The sequence below is a fragment of the Myxocyprinus asiaticus genome, chromosome 35, assembly GCF_019703515.2.
Source record: "Myxocyprinus asiaticus isolate MX2 ecotype Aquarium Trade chromosome 35, UBuf_Myxa_2, whole genome shotgun sequence".
NCBI classification, from domain to species: domain Eukaryota; kingdom Metazoa; phylum Chordata; class Actinopteri; order Cypriniformes; family Catostomidae; genus Myxocyprinus; species Myxocyprinus asiaticus.
Window position 1 is genome coordinate 7,887,245 of NC_059378.1, and position 14,798 is coordinate 7,902,042.

The following is a 14,798-nucleotide window of genomic DNA, read 5'->3' on the forward strand; positions in this document are numbered from 1 at the left end:
CTGACTTGCCTTTAAAGAGACTTTGGCTTGTATCCATTGAAAATAGCTACCTGAAAGCGTACCAAAGATGGCCGCCGAGTGGACTGACTTGCCCTGAAAGCTACTTTGGCTTGTATCCATTGAAAATAGCTTATTGAAAGCGTTCCAAAGATGGCCGCCGAGTGGACTGACTTGCCTCGAAAGCACTTTGGCTTGTATCCATTGAAAGTAGCTGCCTGAAAGTGTTCCAAAGATGGCGGCCGACTGGACTGACTTGCCTTGAAAGCGACTTTGGCTTGTAGATGTTGAAAATAGCTGCCTGAAAATGTTCCAAAGATGGCCGCCGAGTGGACTGACTTGCCTTAAAAGTTCCTTTGGCTCCAGCTTGACCAAGAGAGACCATCTTAAACCAGCAAAGACCAGCCAACCAGCTTTGGCTGGCTTTAGCAGGTCTTTTTCAGTTGGGAGTCTATTTAACAGTATGCATTATGCAATGGCAAAAATGTAAAACTGCAGAATGTTACATTGTCACATGACCTCAATTATTTGCATGCTTAAAGTAATAGTTCACCCAAAAATGAAAATGATCTCATCATTTACTCACCCTCTTTCTTTCTTCTGCTTAACACCAACTAAGATTTTTAGAAAAATATCTCAACTCTGTAGGTCCATACAATGCAAGTGAATGGTTGCCAGAACTTTGAAGGTCCAAAAAGCACATAAAGGCAGCATAAAAGTAATAAAACTTAGATTTTTATTGATTTCTGAATGATCACCAGTCAGCGTGGCTTCCCAAGTCGGGAACTTGCTAAATAAATCTGAACTTTTTAATATTATTTTCTGACTTTAATTATGTTCATGTGCAATTGCCCAGTGGCAAACTCGTATTTCCGATCTACGTGATAGCACATTAAAGCGTGGTAAGCAGTGTTGGGGAGTAACGGAACACATGTAACAGGAATACGTATTTAAAATACAAAATATAAGTAACTGTATTCCACTACAGTTACAATTTAAATCATTGGTAATTAGAATACAGTTACATTCAAAAAGTATTTTGATTACTGAAGAGATAACGTTGCATTTTATTGTCATTTGTTTCATTTAATATTTAGTCCTTTCAGATGGAAAACATTTATACATATAAATCATGCGATCCAAAGTGCATTTGAAAAGCTGTGAAACACTTTCTTATGATGTGTTACATTCATACGAGCAGACAGAGAAGTACGTTTGAAGTAAGTTTGGAGCAGAAGAAATAGAAATAAACCTTGTGTAAATTGTCATCTTTACGCTAAGCTAAAATGCTATTTCTAGCCTTTTTACATGCACGTTACCAGACACGATCATATTTTTTATCAAGAAAATTCACGTTGGATCATAATTTCTTTTCTTCTAGTAAGACCTTTGATATTAGGGCAAAAATCGTATTCTTGATAATAATTTTTGTATTGTTTTCCTGTAAAAATATCTAAAAATCCTTAAAACAAGATCAATTTGATTTATCTTGTTTTAGAAACAACACTACATAAGATATTTAGGTTTTTCAGAGAATGTATGTTTAACATGTGTATTTTGTCTTACTGTACTGGCAGAGTTTTTATAGTCAAAACAAGTGAAAAAATCTACCAGTGCTGAAGAAGTAATCCAAAGTATTTAGAATACGTTACTGACCTTGAGTAATCTAACGGAATACGTTACAAATTACATTTTACAGCATGTATTCTGTAATCTGTAGTGGAATACATTTTAAAAGTAACCCTCCCAACTCTCCCAACCCTGGTGGTAGGTCATCCAGGTATTCCATGCATACAGAAAATTCACATGCTATGTACAGTAGACATGCTATATACTGCAGAAATAGTAAGAGCAGTGTGGTAGTATGCTGTACCATACATAGACTCACTGATTTCTGCAAAGTGATGTACTGATTTCCAAGTTTAATACTCATTTTGTCAGGATTTTATTAAATAATTTTTTATTCAACATGCATTCAATTAATACATTTCCTCAGTGTTCTTTTTTATCTGAAGATAAAGACATCCACAACATTCATCTAGGCTAAGTACGCCTACTTTACACCTGAGTTAAACTGTCTGGTCATCCTGTAATATTACTGTAACTGCTTCTTGAAATAAATACTGCAAGCTTCTGGTGTTGTGGCTTAAACTAAGTGTTATTTGACTTAGCAAATTCAGGAAGAACTATGAGTAGATCAGCAGACCAATGCGGGTTCTTTTTTTACCCTCTACGAATACAAAGGAAGTATATGTGTACTCTGAATGCCAGCTGCATGAAACTAAAATGATATGAATGTCAGTCTCTAAAACTAAAAGAGATTTTGTCATCATTTTCATTTATTTAGTCGTCTGTAGTCCCTACAAGTCTATATCATATATTTCTTTTAAAATCAATATCTCGAGTTTAAGGAAACATGAATAAAATAGATATCTCAAAGTGGGTCGATAACACTATACAATATGATTCCATTTGTTAACTTTTTACAATTAAACGTTGTATACGTTAATATTAATGAACTAACAATGAACAGTTGTGTTTTTATAAACTAACATTAACCAGGATTAATAAATGCTATAAAAATATATTGTTCATTGTTAGTTCATGATGACTAATGTTAACAAATGGAACCTAATTGTAAAGTGTTACCATTGGGTCTTACAGAAACTTTGTTTTTATTACAGATTGTCATGTTTTTTTTTTTTTGGTAATATATAATAAAAAAAATAAATAAAAAAAAAACATGATTAAAGGTGCTGTAAGCAATTTTTTTTTTTTCATGGAAAGGTATGCAAAAAAATGTCCTACTCCCCGAAATATATTAATGAAATAAGTGTTGTGAGGTATCACACCTTTCTCTATGACAGCTCTGTGTCTGCAGTCTCTGATGCTTTCTGCCTGTCAATAATTTTGCTTGTTCTCATAGTATTGTAGCTGCAGCGAATTATTGAGGCTTAATGCCATTTTTATGCTATGTTGCTCATAACAGTTGTCAGTTGAGGGTGCTATTTTGCTGCTGTTGCTTTTGACAACAGCTCCTGCTCGATGTCGGTCTCAGTAAAAATAAAACTCATCTGGACTCTTTGGAGTGCAGGGTTTTGGAAACAGGGGGTGTGGCTAATCCAACGGCTCAGTTGATGGAGATTCTAGAACAGCTTATATCGCTTACAGAACCTTTAAGAATACAGGATATTGCCTATTATAAGGATTGCACACAAGACACTTAAATACATTTATTATGAAACAAAGTTATGGCACATTTTCAAAAGCGAAGACTTCAAAGAGTGCGGAACATCTGTGTATTTGCACTCCATCGGTTGAATTGTTGAAAAAAAGAGTTGTCTCAACAGTAGCTGTGGTCTTTGACAACACCAAACACCAATTGATCTACTCCCATAATGTCACTGTCCATCAATTATACCAGTCTTATTTGATCATATATAATCTGTACTTTGGATAAAGAGACAATAGAGCTGATTGATAAATCATGTGATGCTCTGAAGTTGGTTGTTGAAATGGTTTGTCCGATTCCATGTACATTTGGAGCAAATGCTGGTGGTGAAGTTTTTCTTTTCCCCAAAGGGAGTCTTTTTGGACAGGCTTCTTCCTCATGAATTTACTTCTCATTTCAAATCAACTGGTGATGCAGTGGTAACCAGGAAAAAGGGGCAAATATGTTTCCGCTTCAAAGCTGATATGACAGTTCCACATAAGGTATCCATTGATCCTGTAATTTATGTACATATTGTACATATCAATATTTCAGCACCATTCTCACTCGTACACTTGTATCATCACAAATGTGACAAAAACGACCACATCCTTTGGTGACTTGTTCGTTTGAAGTTGCAAACTGAATGTGATTTAGCAAACTCAAGAGTTTGCTTGAAAGATATTGTCTTGATCATCTCCTCAGCTTGGTTGTAGCAGGACGCATGTCTCAAAAGCCTTGGTAACCTAGAGATAAATCTATGGAGAAAATTTTAGATGCTGTGAAACATGGTCAAGTACAAATCAAATTGCAGACCATTTAAAATAAAAAATAAAAAAAGTTCATGCAAAACTTTTCAGGTAGTCTATGATTCAGTACCATAATTGTCACACACATTCAAACTGAGGGGGAACATGCCCCCTTAGAATGATCCAAGTTGCAACATCCAAAAATCCAAAGAATCTTTGATCATTTAGTTTCGTCTAAAAATCTGTTGCAAAAATGATCCATTTACATGTCTAAATTTGGGCAGTCGAATCAAGCTGCACTTTCTGAAGAACATTTGTTTGAAGAGGTAGGTTACCCTGTCATCATTTTCCAATCTCGCATCACTCGAAACTCGTTACTTAACACAAAAGATGATATTTATAATGTGCCTTGCTCTTTTGCATGAAACGAAAGTGCACTGTGATAACTGGCTGTCAAGCTCACTCACAATTTTTCTTGTTTTACTAAAATTATTAGGCTGAATAAAAACGTTACCACTAGACTAACAAATCATTATCACCTTTTTCATTATAACAATAACTACATATAGTAGGGTACAACGGGGCAAAGGCCCCCCAGGGTAAAATGCACTTTTGATTGTATTTTTTCACAAAACGCTAAACAGCAACAAAAACTACCACAGCACTTTCCTTAAAACCTGTTTGTCACTATACACAGCAAAATTGTCCTGATCCATGAGATCATTGCATGCAGTGTCTAAAGTTTGATTTTGATTATTTTAATATGTTGCAAATTTATGTAGCTAATGAGAATCCCTGAAATCATCATATATTTATATTGAGACAAAATACTTATTTTGTTCAAGGTGATTAAATCAAAAGTTTTATGTATATATATATATATATATATATATATATATATATATACTAAAAAAAAGGATTTTGCAGGTTGTTTATTTTACTTAATTAAAATGAACTAAAGCAACACAATTCTAGAACATTTTGTCACAACTTGATTTTATTGCATTCAATCCAATTAAATTTGTAAAATTTAAGTTTACTTAATCTATCTGTGGACTTCATAAATACTTTTTGTAGCATTAATGAAAATGGGCAGGGGATTTCCATTTTCCAGCATGCCTTACATGGGACTGGATGGGGTGAACATATGTTGAAAGTAAGTGTTATTTTATGCATTTAATGCTTAATGTTCTGTTTTATTGGTATTTAAAAAGAGTGTCTGTTAGGCTGGAGTGGGTTTTTTTTTTAAATTTATTATTAGTTTATAGAATACTTGTGATGTGATTAAATGCCAAATGTGTTTGAAATTAACAGGAAATGGTTAACTCTTTTCTGAAGTGGTTATTTTTAATAATTCTTATCTTAATTTGTTACTAAAAAGCATCTTACTGTCTCAAAATAATTTGCATTAGTTGACAAATTTTTCCCTGTAACTATTGTCCCTATATTTACACAATATCACTATAACCTCCCTGGGGTCCTTTTACTCCAAGTGTGTTACTCCTTTTTTATTTTTTATTTTTTTTATTTTATCAAAACAACCTTCCGTTATTATTTATTTTCACACAAATGATGTTGCTTCATCAATATTCAATAAAAAGTAAAATCAAATAAAAAGTATTTTTTCAGTCTTGATACACTTTGTGAGGTTCTTAAGGTGTGCCTTTGGCCCAGTTACGCCCTACTAGATTAAGTTGTTTTGTGAGTTTGGTATGGTTTTTTGGCCTAGGGCACAAAGTGAGTCGTGAACACCACTGGTGCCCCCTCAAATAAAACACTTGCATGACGCCATTGTTCAATACAGGTTGTTGATGGGCTGCAAAGTCAACACAAAACAGTTTCTTTACCTCCTTTACTGGGATCTATCTGGTTCAATTTTGGTCTCTCCGTTCTGTTTGTCATTGGATTTCTGCGAGAGATGAGTGGAGACGGTGGCAGCCTGAGCCACGGCTTTGAAGCTACGCTTGCGTTTTTGAACATTCTGTTCTGGATGGAAGATGATCACATAGACTTTGGGGATGTACAGCATTCCCAGGGACACCGTGGCACTCAAGCTCATAGACACAGTCAGCGTGGTGGTCTGAATGAACATCTGGTTGAGGACGGAAAAAGATTAAGAGGTTATGTTCAGCGTGCCCTCGGCCATGACCTATCACATGATGTAGATGAACCATCAGGGTTTAAATGCTGAGATATCACTCCACATTATGCATGCATACTCTCTGTTTACTGTCACAGGGATAATGTTGAGAGATCAATTCATTTTTGGAGATCAGTGTAATAATGACTATTACTGTGAGATAATGGGTCATGAAATCAAATGATTTCATTAACACTTCTATATTATTCTAATAATTATATTCTGTGTAAGAGCCACAGTAGGGCTCCATACTGTACAGTAGGGTTCAAAAGTCACACTGAAAATGCAGGATTTAAAATCTAAACAAAGTTGTAGCAAATTTAAAAACAAGAAATGATAAAAAAAATAATTATAAGTGTTTAAGATTCTGCTCTATTTCTAGGTCACTAATAAAATAAGTAAATATGTAACACTGACCATGTTAACACCTTTGTTAAAAAAAACAACAAAAAAAACGCTCTTTGGAATACTCTCAAATCATGCTGGGACAAAATAAATCATGATGTTTTGAACAAACTTGTGGAGTCCATGCCAGCTCGAGTGCATGCTGTCAAGAACTTTAACAATTGGACTTTTGAACTCCACTGTATAATCTTCACTGATATTCAGCAGCTAATGAGAGCCAGAAGAATAAAGCCTCACAGGCAATAACTGATGCATCATGTTTATAGGCATGTGAGTCATTCATATATGACAACTGCCGAACACGCAAACACAAAGTTGATTTATAATATATAAATACCATAATAGCCTATGGAGACCTCTGACATTTCATGAGATTATACAAAGCTAATGCTGGTAACAAAATAAAGACTGCTTGAAGTCTCCTGCAATACACAACTAAAGTGCCTTTACAGAAATTTTACAAAAGCCCAACTCATATCTTACTGTAATATGATGTTTAACTTTATAAATGAAGAAAATAACACAAATTTAAAAAATCCAGGGAATTATAAAGCTACTCAAAGTAGACTTTAAAATTCAAACTCAATATGATAAAATGTAAGATAACAGTGCACAAAAATATATTGGCAAGCCCCTGCAGGCACTTGGGCATATCTGGTCTCTTTTTCTTGCATGCCTTTCTTTTTATTTAGAAGAACTAAAAAGACTTGAGCACTTGAGGGGCAAGAGCTTTGTGGTTGACCGGTCACTAAAAGACCTCTCTCTATTAGTCAGAGTATACTTTCCATTTTTAAATCCCTCTGCTTTGTAAGCAAAACCATCCCCCACAGGATGAAGAGACATGGAAAACTGAATGACTAAATGCATGAAGTGTGACTACTGTAGCATCTCAACAGTACATTTTTAGGCTTACAAAACAGTTTTGCAATTAAATAGGAATTATGTTAAAGGCACAGTTCACCCAGAAATATCATCTCACCCTCATGTGGTTCAAACCAGTATGACTTTCTTTCCTAAGCAGACTACAAAAGGTGGATTTTTGAAGAATTTATTTTCCATATAATGAAAGTGAGTCAAAATCTTTGTTTGTTTGTTGTTGTTTTATGTTAAACCAAATAAAAATGTTAAAGGAATAGTTCATCCAAAAAGGATAATTCTCTCATCATTTACTTACCCTCATGCCATCCCAGATGTGTATGACTTTCTTCCTTCTGCAGAACACAAATTATTATTTTTAGAAGAATATTTCAGCTCTGTAGGTCCATACAATGCAAGTGAATGGGTGCCAAAATTTTTATGCTCGAAAAAGCATGTAAAGGCAGCATAATCTATAAAACTTCAGTGGTTAAATCTATAACTTCTGAAGCTATATGATAGGTGTGGGTGAGAAATAGATAAATATTTAAGTTAATTTTTTTCTAGAAATTCTTCTCCCTGCCAAGTGGGGGGGGGGGGGGGGGGGGGGGCGTATGCATGAAGAATGTGAATCATCACAAACAAAAGAAGAATGTGAAAGTTAAAGTGGAGATTGACTGAGCAGGGAGGAGAATTTATTGTAAAAATTTACTAAAATATTGATCTGTTTCTCACCCAGACCTATCAAATCCTGAAGACATGGATTTAACCACTGGAGTCACATGGATTACTTTTATGCTGACCTATGTGATTTTTGGAGCTTCAAAATTTTGGCACCCACTGTCTTGCATTGTACGGACCAAAAGTGCTGAGAAATTCTTCTAAAAATCATTATTTGTGGTCTGCTGAAGAAACAAAGTCATAGACATCTTGGATGGCATAAGGGTGAGTAAATATTGAGAGAATTTAAATTTTTGGGTGAACTATTCTTTAATCACACAAAAAAAGAAAAGTGGTCCATATAACATATGCGCTATATTCCATGTCTTCTGAAGTCACACGATATATTTATATGAGGAACAGACCGAAATTTAAGTTGTTATTCTTTAATCATTCAGTCAGAGTTGAACTCGAAAACTGGATCGGTTTGTTTTGATTCATGAATGATACACTTTCAGAACGGTTTTGTGAACTGGATCAACACGTTCATTAAAAAAGATCAGACTCCAAAGAATGGAGAGGGAGAGCTCAGGCAAATGTCAAGATTTTCAGTGAATAACTGTTCAGTTTTGGTCTGTTCCTTACACAAAGCTATTGTATGACTTCAGAAGACTTGAACTGTAATGCACCTTTTGTGTTTCACTCAAGAAAGAAAATCATATGGGTTTTTGAGAGTGAGAAAATAATGAGTTTTCATTTTTTCTGGTTTCTGATATCTGATTATTGTTTAAATGGTAACACATTACATTAAGGTTGTATTTGTTACCATTAGTTCAATCATGACAACTCTCGAAAAGATTTAGCATGTTAAAGTAGGTATGACATATTGATAGGATATTGGTCTTGGCGGACTAGATCTGCTACGCTCCTGCTGCTGCTGAGGAATTACGGAGACTTGCTACTGCTAGAAAATACACAGACATACTGAGTTAAGCATGTGGACATGCTACTGCTGCTGCACAATTACAAAAACACAAGACAGGCTGCATCAAGCATGTATGACATGCTGCTGCACAATTAGACATAAATGCACCCCCCATAAAAAACAAAAACAAACAAGGAAGCTGCACAACCCCCTAAACAAGCAGATCTATCGCCAAGACTTGTGTACTGCTGCTGCTCTGAAGAGCCATGTGCACTGAGTGTATGCTAGCTAGGTGTGCCTTGGCCTGCTTGGCCAAATGGTATAATGCTAATGAACTAAATCTATATGTGTGCCTGAGCCTGCTTAGCTGAAAGGCTTAAACGGCTAGTGACTTGACTCATAATGAGCATCTGGACCAGGAAAGCCCAGAGCTTATTTAACTGGTGACTTAGCCTAGCTATGTACTATGGACATATTTTAACTAATAACCTAAGATAGCGATGTGTGCCAGTGCCTGATTTGTCTACGGCTTTTCTTGATAAAGGCACGCTTCTATGTGTCATGGCCTAAAGCAGACCTTACCGTGCAAGCTGACAGAAGAAAATGCCCCAGCAACCACTTGAGCAAATAGCATTTTCAGAGAAAACTCTCGCAGCACACTGAGCAAATTTAAATGTGTCAAAGAGAGAGTATGCAAGTTTTTTGGCTACCAGATTACACTTCAAAGTACCAATCAGCTTACACCATGTGATCCGAGTGACTTGACATATCACACGTGAGAAAACTGATTGGCTAACCTATAACAAGTTCAAAGAACCTATCAGCTTGCACCATTCAGAGCTGCATGACTTAGCCATTTAACAACACTATTTAACATGAACTAACAATGAACAATACTTTTACAGCACTTATTAATCTTGGTTAATGTTATATTCAGCGTGTACTGATACATTTTTAAAATAAAAAGTTTTATACGTTAACATTAGATATTGCATTTAGAACTAACAATGAACAGTTGTATTTTCATCAATTAACTTTAAGATTCATAAATGCTGTAAACAATGATTGTACATTGTTAGTTCATGATAACTTATGCATTTACTAATTTCAACAAATAGAACCTTGTTGTAGCATATAAACATTTCGAATAAATGTTGCTGCAAAAAAAAAAAAAAAAAAGGTACTGCAGAAAACCAAAAACATGTTCTTTATCCTATTATTTTTTTCTATATATATATATATATATATATATATATATATATATATATATATATATATATATATATATGTTTTGTTTTTGTTTTTTTCTGTAAAGAGAATGTTTAACCTTGGCTGTTCTATGAAGATAACAGTATATTAATCTTCGTCTATAGCTTTATTAACAAATTACCTTTTCTGTGGATTGTGATGTGCCGAAGAAGATGGGTACAAAGGCCAACCAGATGATACAGGTGGTGTACATGGTGAAGCCGATAGGTTTGGCCTCATTGAAGGTCTCGGGAACCCCCCTGCTCTTGATGGCATAGACTGTACATGTGACCATCAGCCCCATACTGTAGCTCAGACAACCGATCAGAGAGAGATCTGACATGTCACATTTCAGGATCCCACGTGCATACTCGGGGTTGGGGGGACGCAGCTCTTCAAAGTCGATATTGGTGTGAGGAGGAACCACTCCAAACCAAATGAAAATACTCAGGAGCTGTGATCAAAGAAAGGTCACGAAGAAACATTTGTACAATATCAATGTCTTTGCGCAATGGTCTTTGAGATCACAATCCACTGTTAAGGATAAAATTCAAACCTAATACTTCTCTAGATAATAATGTGTGTGCGTGACTATTAACAGAGGACTCTAAAGAGTAGAGCTTCCAGAGGATTTACTGCACCTCTGTGCTATACTTAAAATCTTTCATCCATCTTAAATTATTCAATGTGAAAAGGTCCATGAACAAAAGTGTCTTTGAGACCTAAAGCACTGTAGCTGCAGAGAACTAAGGGGTTCCATATAGACATACAGAACACACTTATCTGCATTGTTCATTTAGTACTGATTATTCTCCAAATAATTAATTCATACTCTATTTCAACTTTGTTTTGGAGATTAATTTGGTAAACTTTAAGATTAAGAAATGTAAGATTAATGTTTGAAAATCTCCCATTGACTTACATTGATAAAATGTTCCGCTTTTACAATCTAACAAACTGCAATGACATCATTGCAAAATTTTCACTATGGATTTAATCTATTTGCATACAACATTTTGATTAGTCTTGTTTTTCTTGCATCTATATATTTAATAATAATAATTATAAACTTTTTTTTGGCACCTTTAAGGGTAGCTTTTCAAGGCACTTTACATAGTAAAACAAGATATAAAAATCTAAAACATACAAAATAAAAACATGTCCTTCCACTATATTAAAATTAACAATAATAATAGTAATAATACAAAAAAACAATCAAGTTAAACCTAAGCTTACCTGAAACTTCAAAACTATTCATTGTCTGCCTTATAAGCACAGGTATTTCTAATCTGATCTAATCTAATACTGTATATAAAATTAAAACAGATGAATTGCTACTATCCTTATGTATTTTGCTCTAATTATTCCTATTTCAAAACAGGATTCTTAAAGGGATAGTTCAAATAAAACTGAAAATTATATCATCATTCATTGACCTTTATGTTGTTCCAAACCCGTATGACTTTCTTTTTCCAGTATGTTAGCCTCAATCCTCTTTTTTCCATAAAATGAAAGTGAATGATGACTGAGGCTGTCATTCCACCTAATCTCCTTTTGTTGGTTTGGAACAACATGAGGATGAGTAAATGATGACAAAATTTTCATTTTTGGGTGAACTATTCCTTTAATGATTAAAGTTAATGTTGCTCGTGGCTTAGTGACACACACACACACACACACACACACACACACACACACACACACACACACACACCTGTACTGAGATCAGAATAAAGGTGATGATCAGCTGAGACGTGGGGCTGATAAACTTTGGCGGTGTGACAGATTTTTTCCCCTGCTCGAAGATTCTGTAGATTCGATTTGTTTTGGTGAGCATGGCAGAATAACTAATGCACATTCCCAGCCCCAAAAACAGCCTGCGGAAGGCGCACACCACAGCGCCCGGCTCAGCGATCATGAGGAATGTTATGAGATATATGAGGAAGATGCCCGTCAGAAGAACATAGCTGAGCTCACGGCCTGAAGCCCGCACGATGGGGGTGTCGTTGAAGCGAATGAATGTGATGATGACTCCAGATGTAGCGAGGATGCCCAGCACGGCAAGAAATACCGGGATGATGGCCCATGGAGAGCTCCACTCCAGTTTTATGATGGGAGTAGGTCTGCAGCCGGTGCGGTTCGGGGTGGGCCGCATATCAAAGGGGCAGGTGTCACAGTTAAACTCGTCCAGGAGGTACTGATAGCCGTCACATAATTCACAGTGCCAGCAACATGGCACTCCCTTTACCATCCTCTTTCTCTCTCCAGATTCACAGGGGAAACTGCAAACAGAGTCTGGAACCTGTTTATCCCCTCCAGACCACTGCATGTCTTCAGCCTTAGAGAAAGAGAGACAAGTATTTCAAGAACAAGCATTCGAAATGGTCGTAAACAACTAAGAGGCTTAATATGCTTACATTGAGCCGTAAGTGGTTAGTCCATTGGCCGATGATTCTATATCCCGGGTTGGTGGAATTGGAAAGCTGGTACTGGAAGATATCGTATCGTCCTGGGGCGTCACCGTTCTCATTAAACATCACACCTGTACCAGCACTGCCTTCAGAGTAAACAGAGACAAGGGATCTGACGTTCAGAATCACTTGGTATTCTTTCAAATGCTGTTATTCTGATAGAAACAGTCTACTGCAAGGGCATAAAATTGTATAACTGCTAAACCAATACTTTTCCTTTTTTAAGTTTATTCATAAGCTTCTTCACATCATTGTTCTTTTTGGCTTTATTTGTATTTTATTTGTATTTTTTTCAAAGGCCAGAGAGAATTTCCCCAGCTCTTTGGGAAACTTAACTTTGAAGGTGACTCGTCAATATCAAAGGCTCCTTAAAAGACAAAATGGTGTTGCAATTGAAAGAAATTCACACAGTCGCTCAGTTTGGAGAACAAAGGCGAATTCCATCTGCATCCCCTCCTTAAACCAAAATAAATAAGCATTAAAGAATCAAACAAGACACGAGAGCATCGCCGCTCATGAGAGGAAAGTTCTCAACACTGCCTGTTTTCTCATTGCCCCTCTGGCGCTCAAAACCAAAGGACTGTGTGGATTTCCACTGTGCATAAACTGAATAGCTGTACTTTTCAAAGAAATCTCTGAGGACTGAAAGACTGAGTGACAAAAAGAAAAGGGATTTTTACTGAGAAATAGGGGAAATGCGCCTTGTGTTTGGAGCGAGGCTACCCCGGGGAAAAAAAACTAAGACAAGGAAAGAGAGAGAGAAGGGATGTGGGGAGTTAAAACAAATCTGTGCACTGCTGCACTGTGCATTAGAAGATCTCTTCAGGCTGGTTTGAGTGCTAACCTCCTCTCACAGCACTCTCTGACTAACCCAAGGGACTCACAGCCCTCCTTAGAAACAGCAGCTTCGGTGCTGGCCTTTCCCCTCCGAGAGAAACTACTCTTCACCTATTTTCACCTGTCAGTCTTGCTGTATTGGCAATACCCTAAATTTGAGAAATGGTCTATTTCGGCCAAAGCACGTTTATTATCTGAGGCACTTTCCACACTTTAACATTAGAGGAATAAATCCTCTACAGTTTTTGTTGTGAGAACTAGTGCTGTAACAGCTAATCGATAAAATCGATAATGAAAACAATCGACAACAAATTTCATTATCGATTAGTCAGAGATGTGCAGCTTGCACAGAGAAACTCTAATTTGTTCAGCGCAGGAGAGCACTTAATTGTAAACACTTCAAAGATCATAAGCATACAGGTTAATGTGCTTGTGCTGTTTGAAGCGCTTGAGACTTGTTTCCCTCCAGTGCATAACTTACATTTTACTGCTATTTTCTGTCTTTTATGATGTATTAATGTTATGAATTGCGCCACAGTGTTATGAAGGCGTGTATTTCTATTTTGCAAAACTGTTTGTTTTTACCACAAACGTGTCTCCGTGAAACTTCACCGAGTAAGCGAGCATGCATGCATCTGCGAGAATAGAGCTGTTCAGCCGTGATGTCAATTTGTAGGCAAACCCGAAAGTCTAATTTGCCATGGATTATAAAAACCCACAGGAAAATCCAGAGGGAATCCATGGTGAAGTCTCTTCCGGGTTTGTGGACTACAACCTGAACAGCTCTGTTAAACCCATTGTTTGGACATCAGATTTAGGTTTAAATGTAACCGTAATTGAAATCCTACATATAATGCAAGAAATAATAGTTTAGAAGAACAGTAACTAGAAAGTCTCTTATATTTATAGAATAAAGACATTCTACCTTAGATTGTGCTTTTGTTTTTTCTTTTTATCATATATAATTGAGTGTTTGTTCTTTTTAACTACATGCAATTTAAATTGTAACATTTATTTTTGAAAACCTTTTTGTACATCATATATATATATATTTTTTTTTTTTTACTTATATAAATAAATTGTAATTAAATGCAGGAAATAATATTTGGCTTTTGTATTTGCTTAATCAAAGAAATAATACATTACCAAAGTAATAATTTTTTTAGCCCTACTGAGAACTTTTAGATATATAAGATTAGCTATTATATTACATACAAATAGTTTAGCATGAAAAGTAGGTAGCTTTAAAAACATCAAATATCTGTATCCCAGAAGACTCCTTTAAAATGGTGATTTTGAC

At 35.8% G+C, this 14,798-nt stretch overlaps 1 protein-coding gene across 1 annotated transcript in view; it reads right to left on the reverse strand.

Annotated features, from left to right (window-relative positions):
- Positions 1 to 525: 525 nt before the first annotated feature.
- Positions 526 to 14,798, reverse strand: part of LOC127426190 (metabotropic glutamate receptor 6-like) — a 32,998-nt gene continuing 18,725 nt past the window's right edge. The window contains exons 7-11 of the mRNA XM_051672832.1: positions 12,608 to 12,747; positions 11,905 to 12,528; positions 10,333 to 10,644; positions 5,805 to 6,049; positions 526 to 3,966 (exon numbers count right to left, since the gene is read on the reverse strand). Coding sequence (XP_051528792.1) covers positions 5,810 to 6,049; positions 10,333 to 10,644; positions 11,905 to 12,528; positions 12,608 to 12,747 — 1,316 coding nt within the window. The 3' untranslated portion in view covers positions 526 to 3,966; positions 5,805 to 5,809. The remainder of the gene's footprint in view (positions 3,967 to 5,804; positions 6,050 to 10,332; positions 10,645 to 11,904; positions 12,529 to 12,607; positions 12,748 to 14,798) is intronic.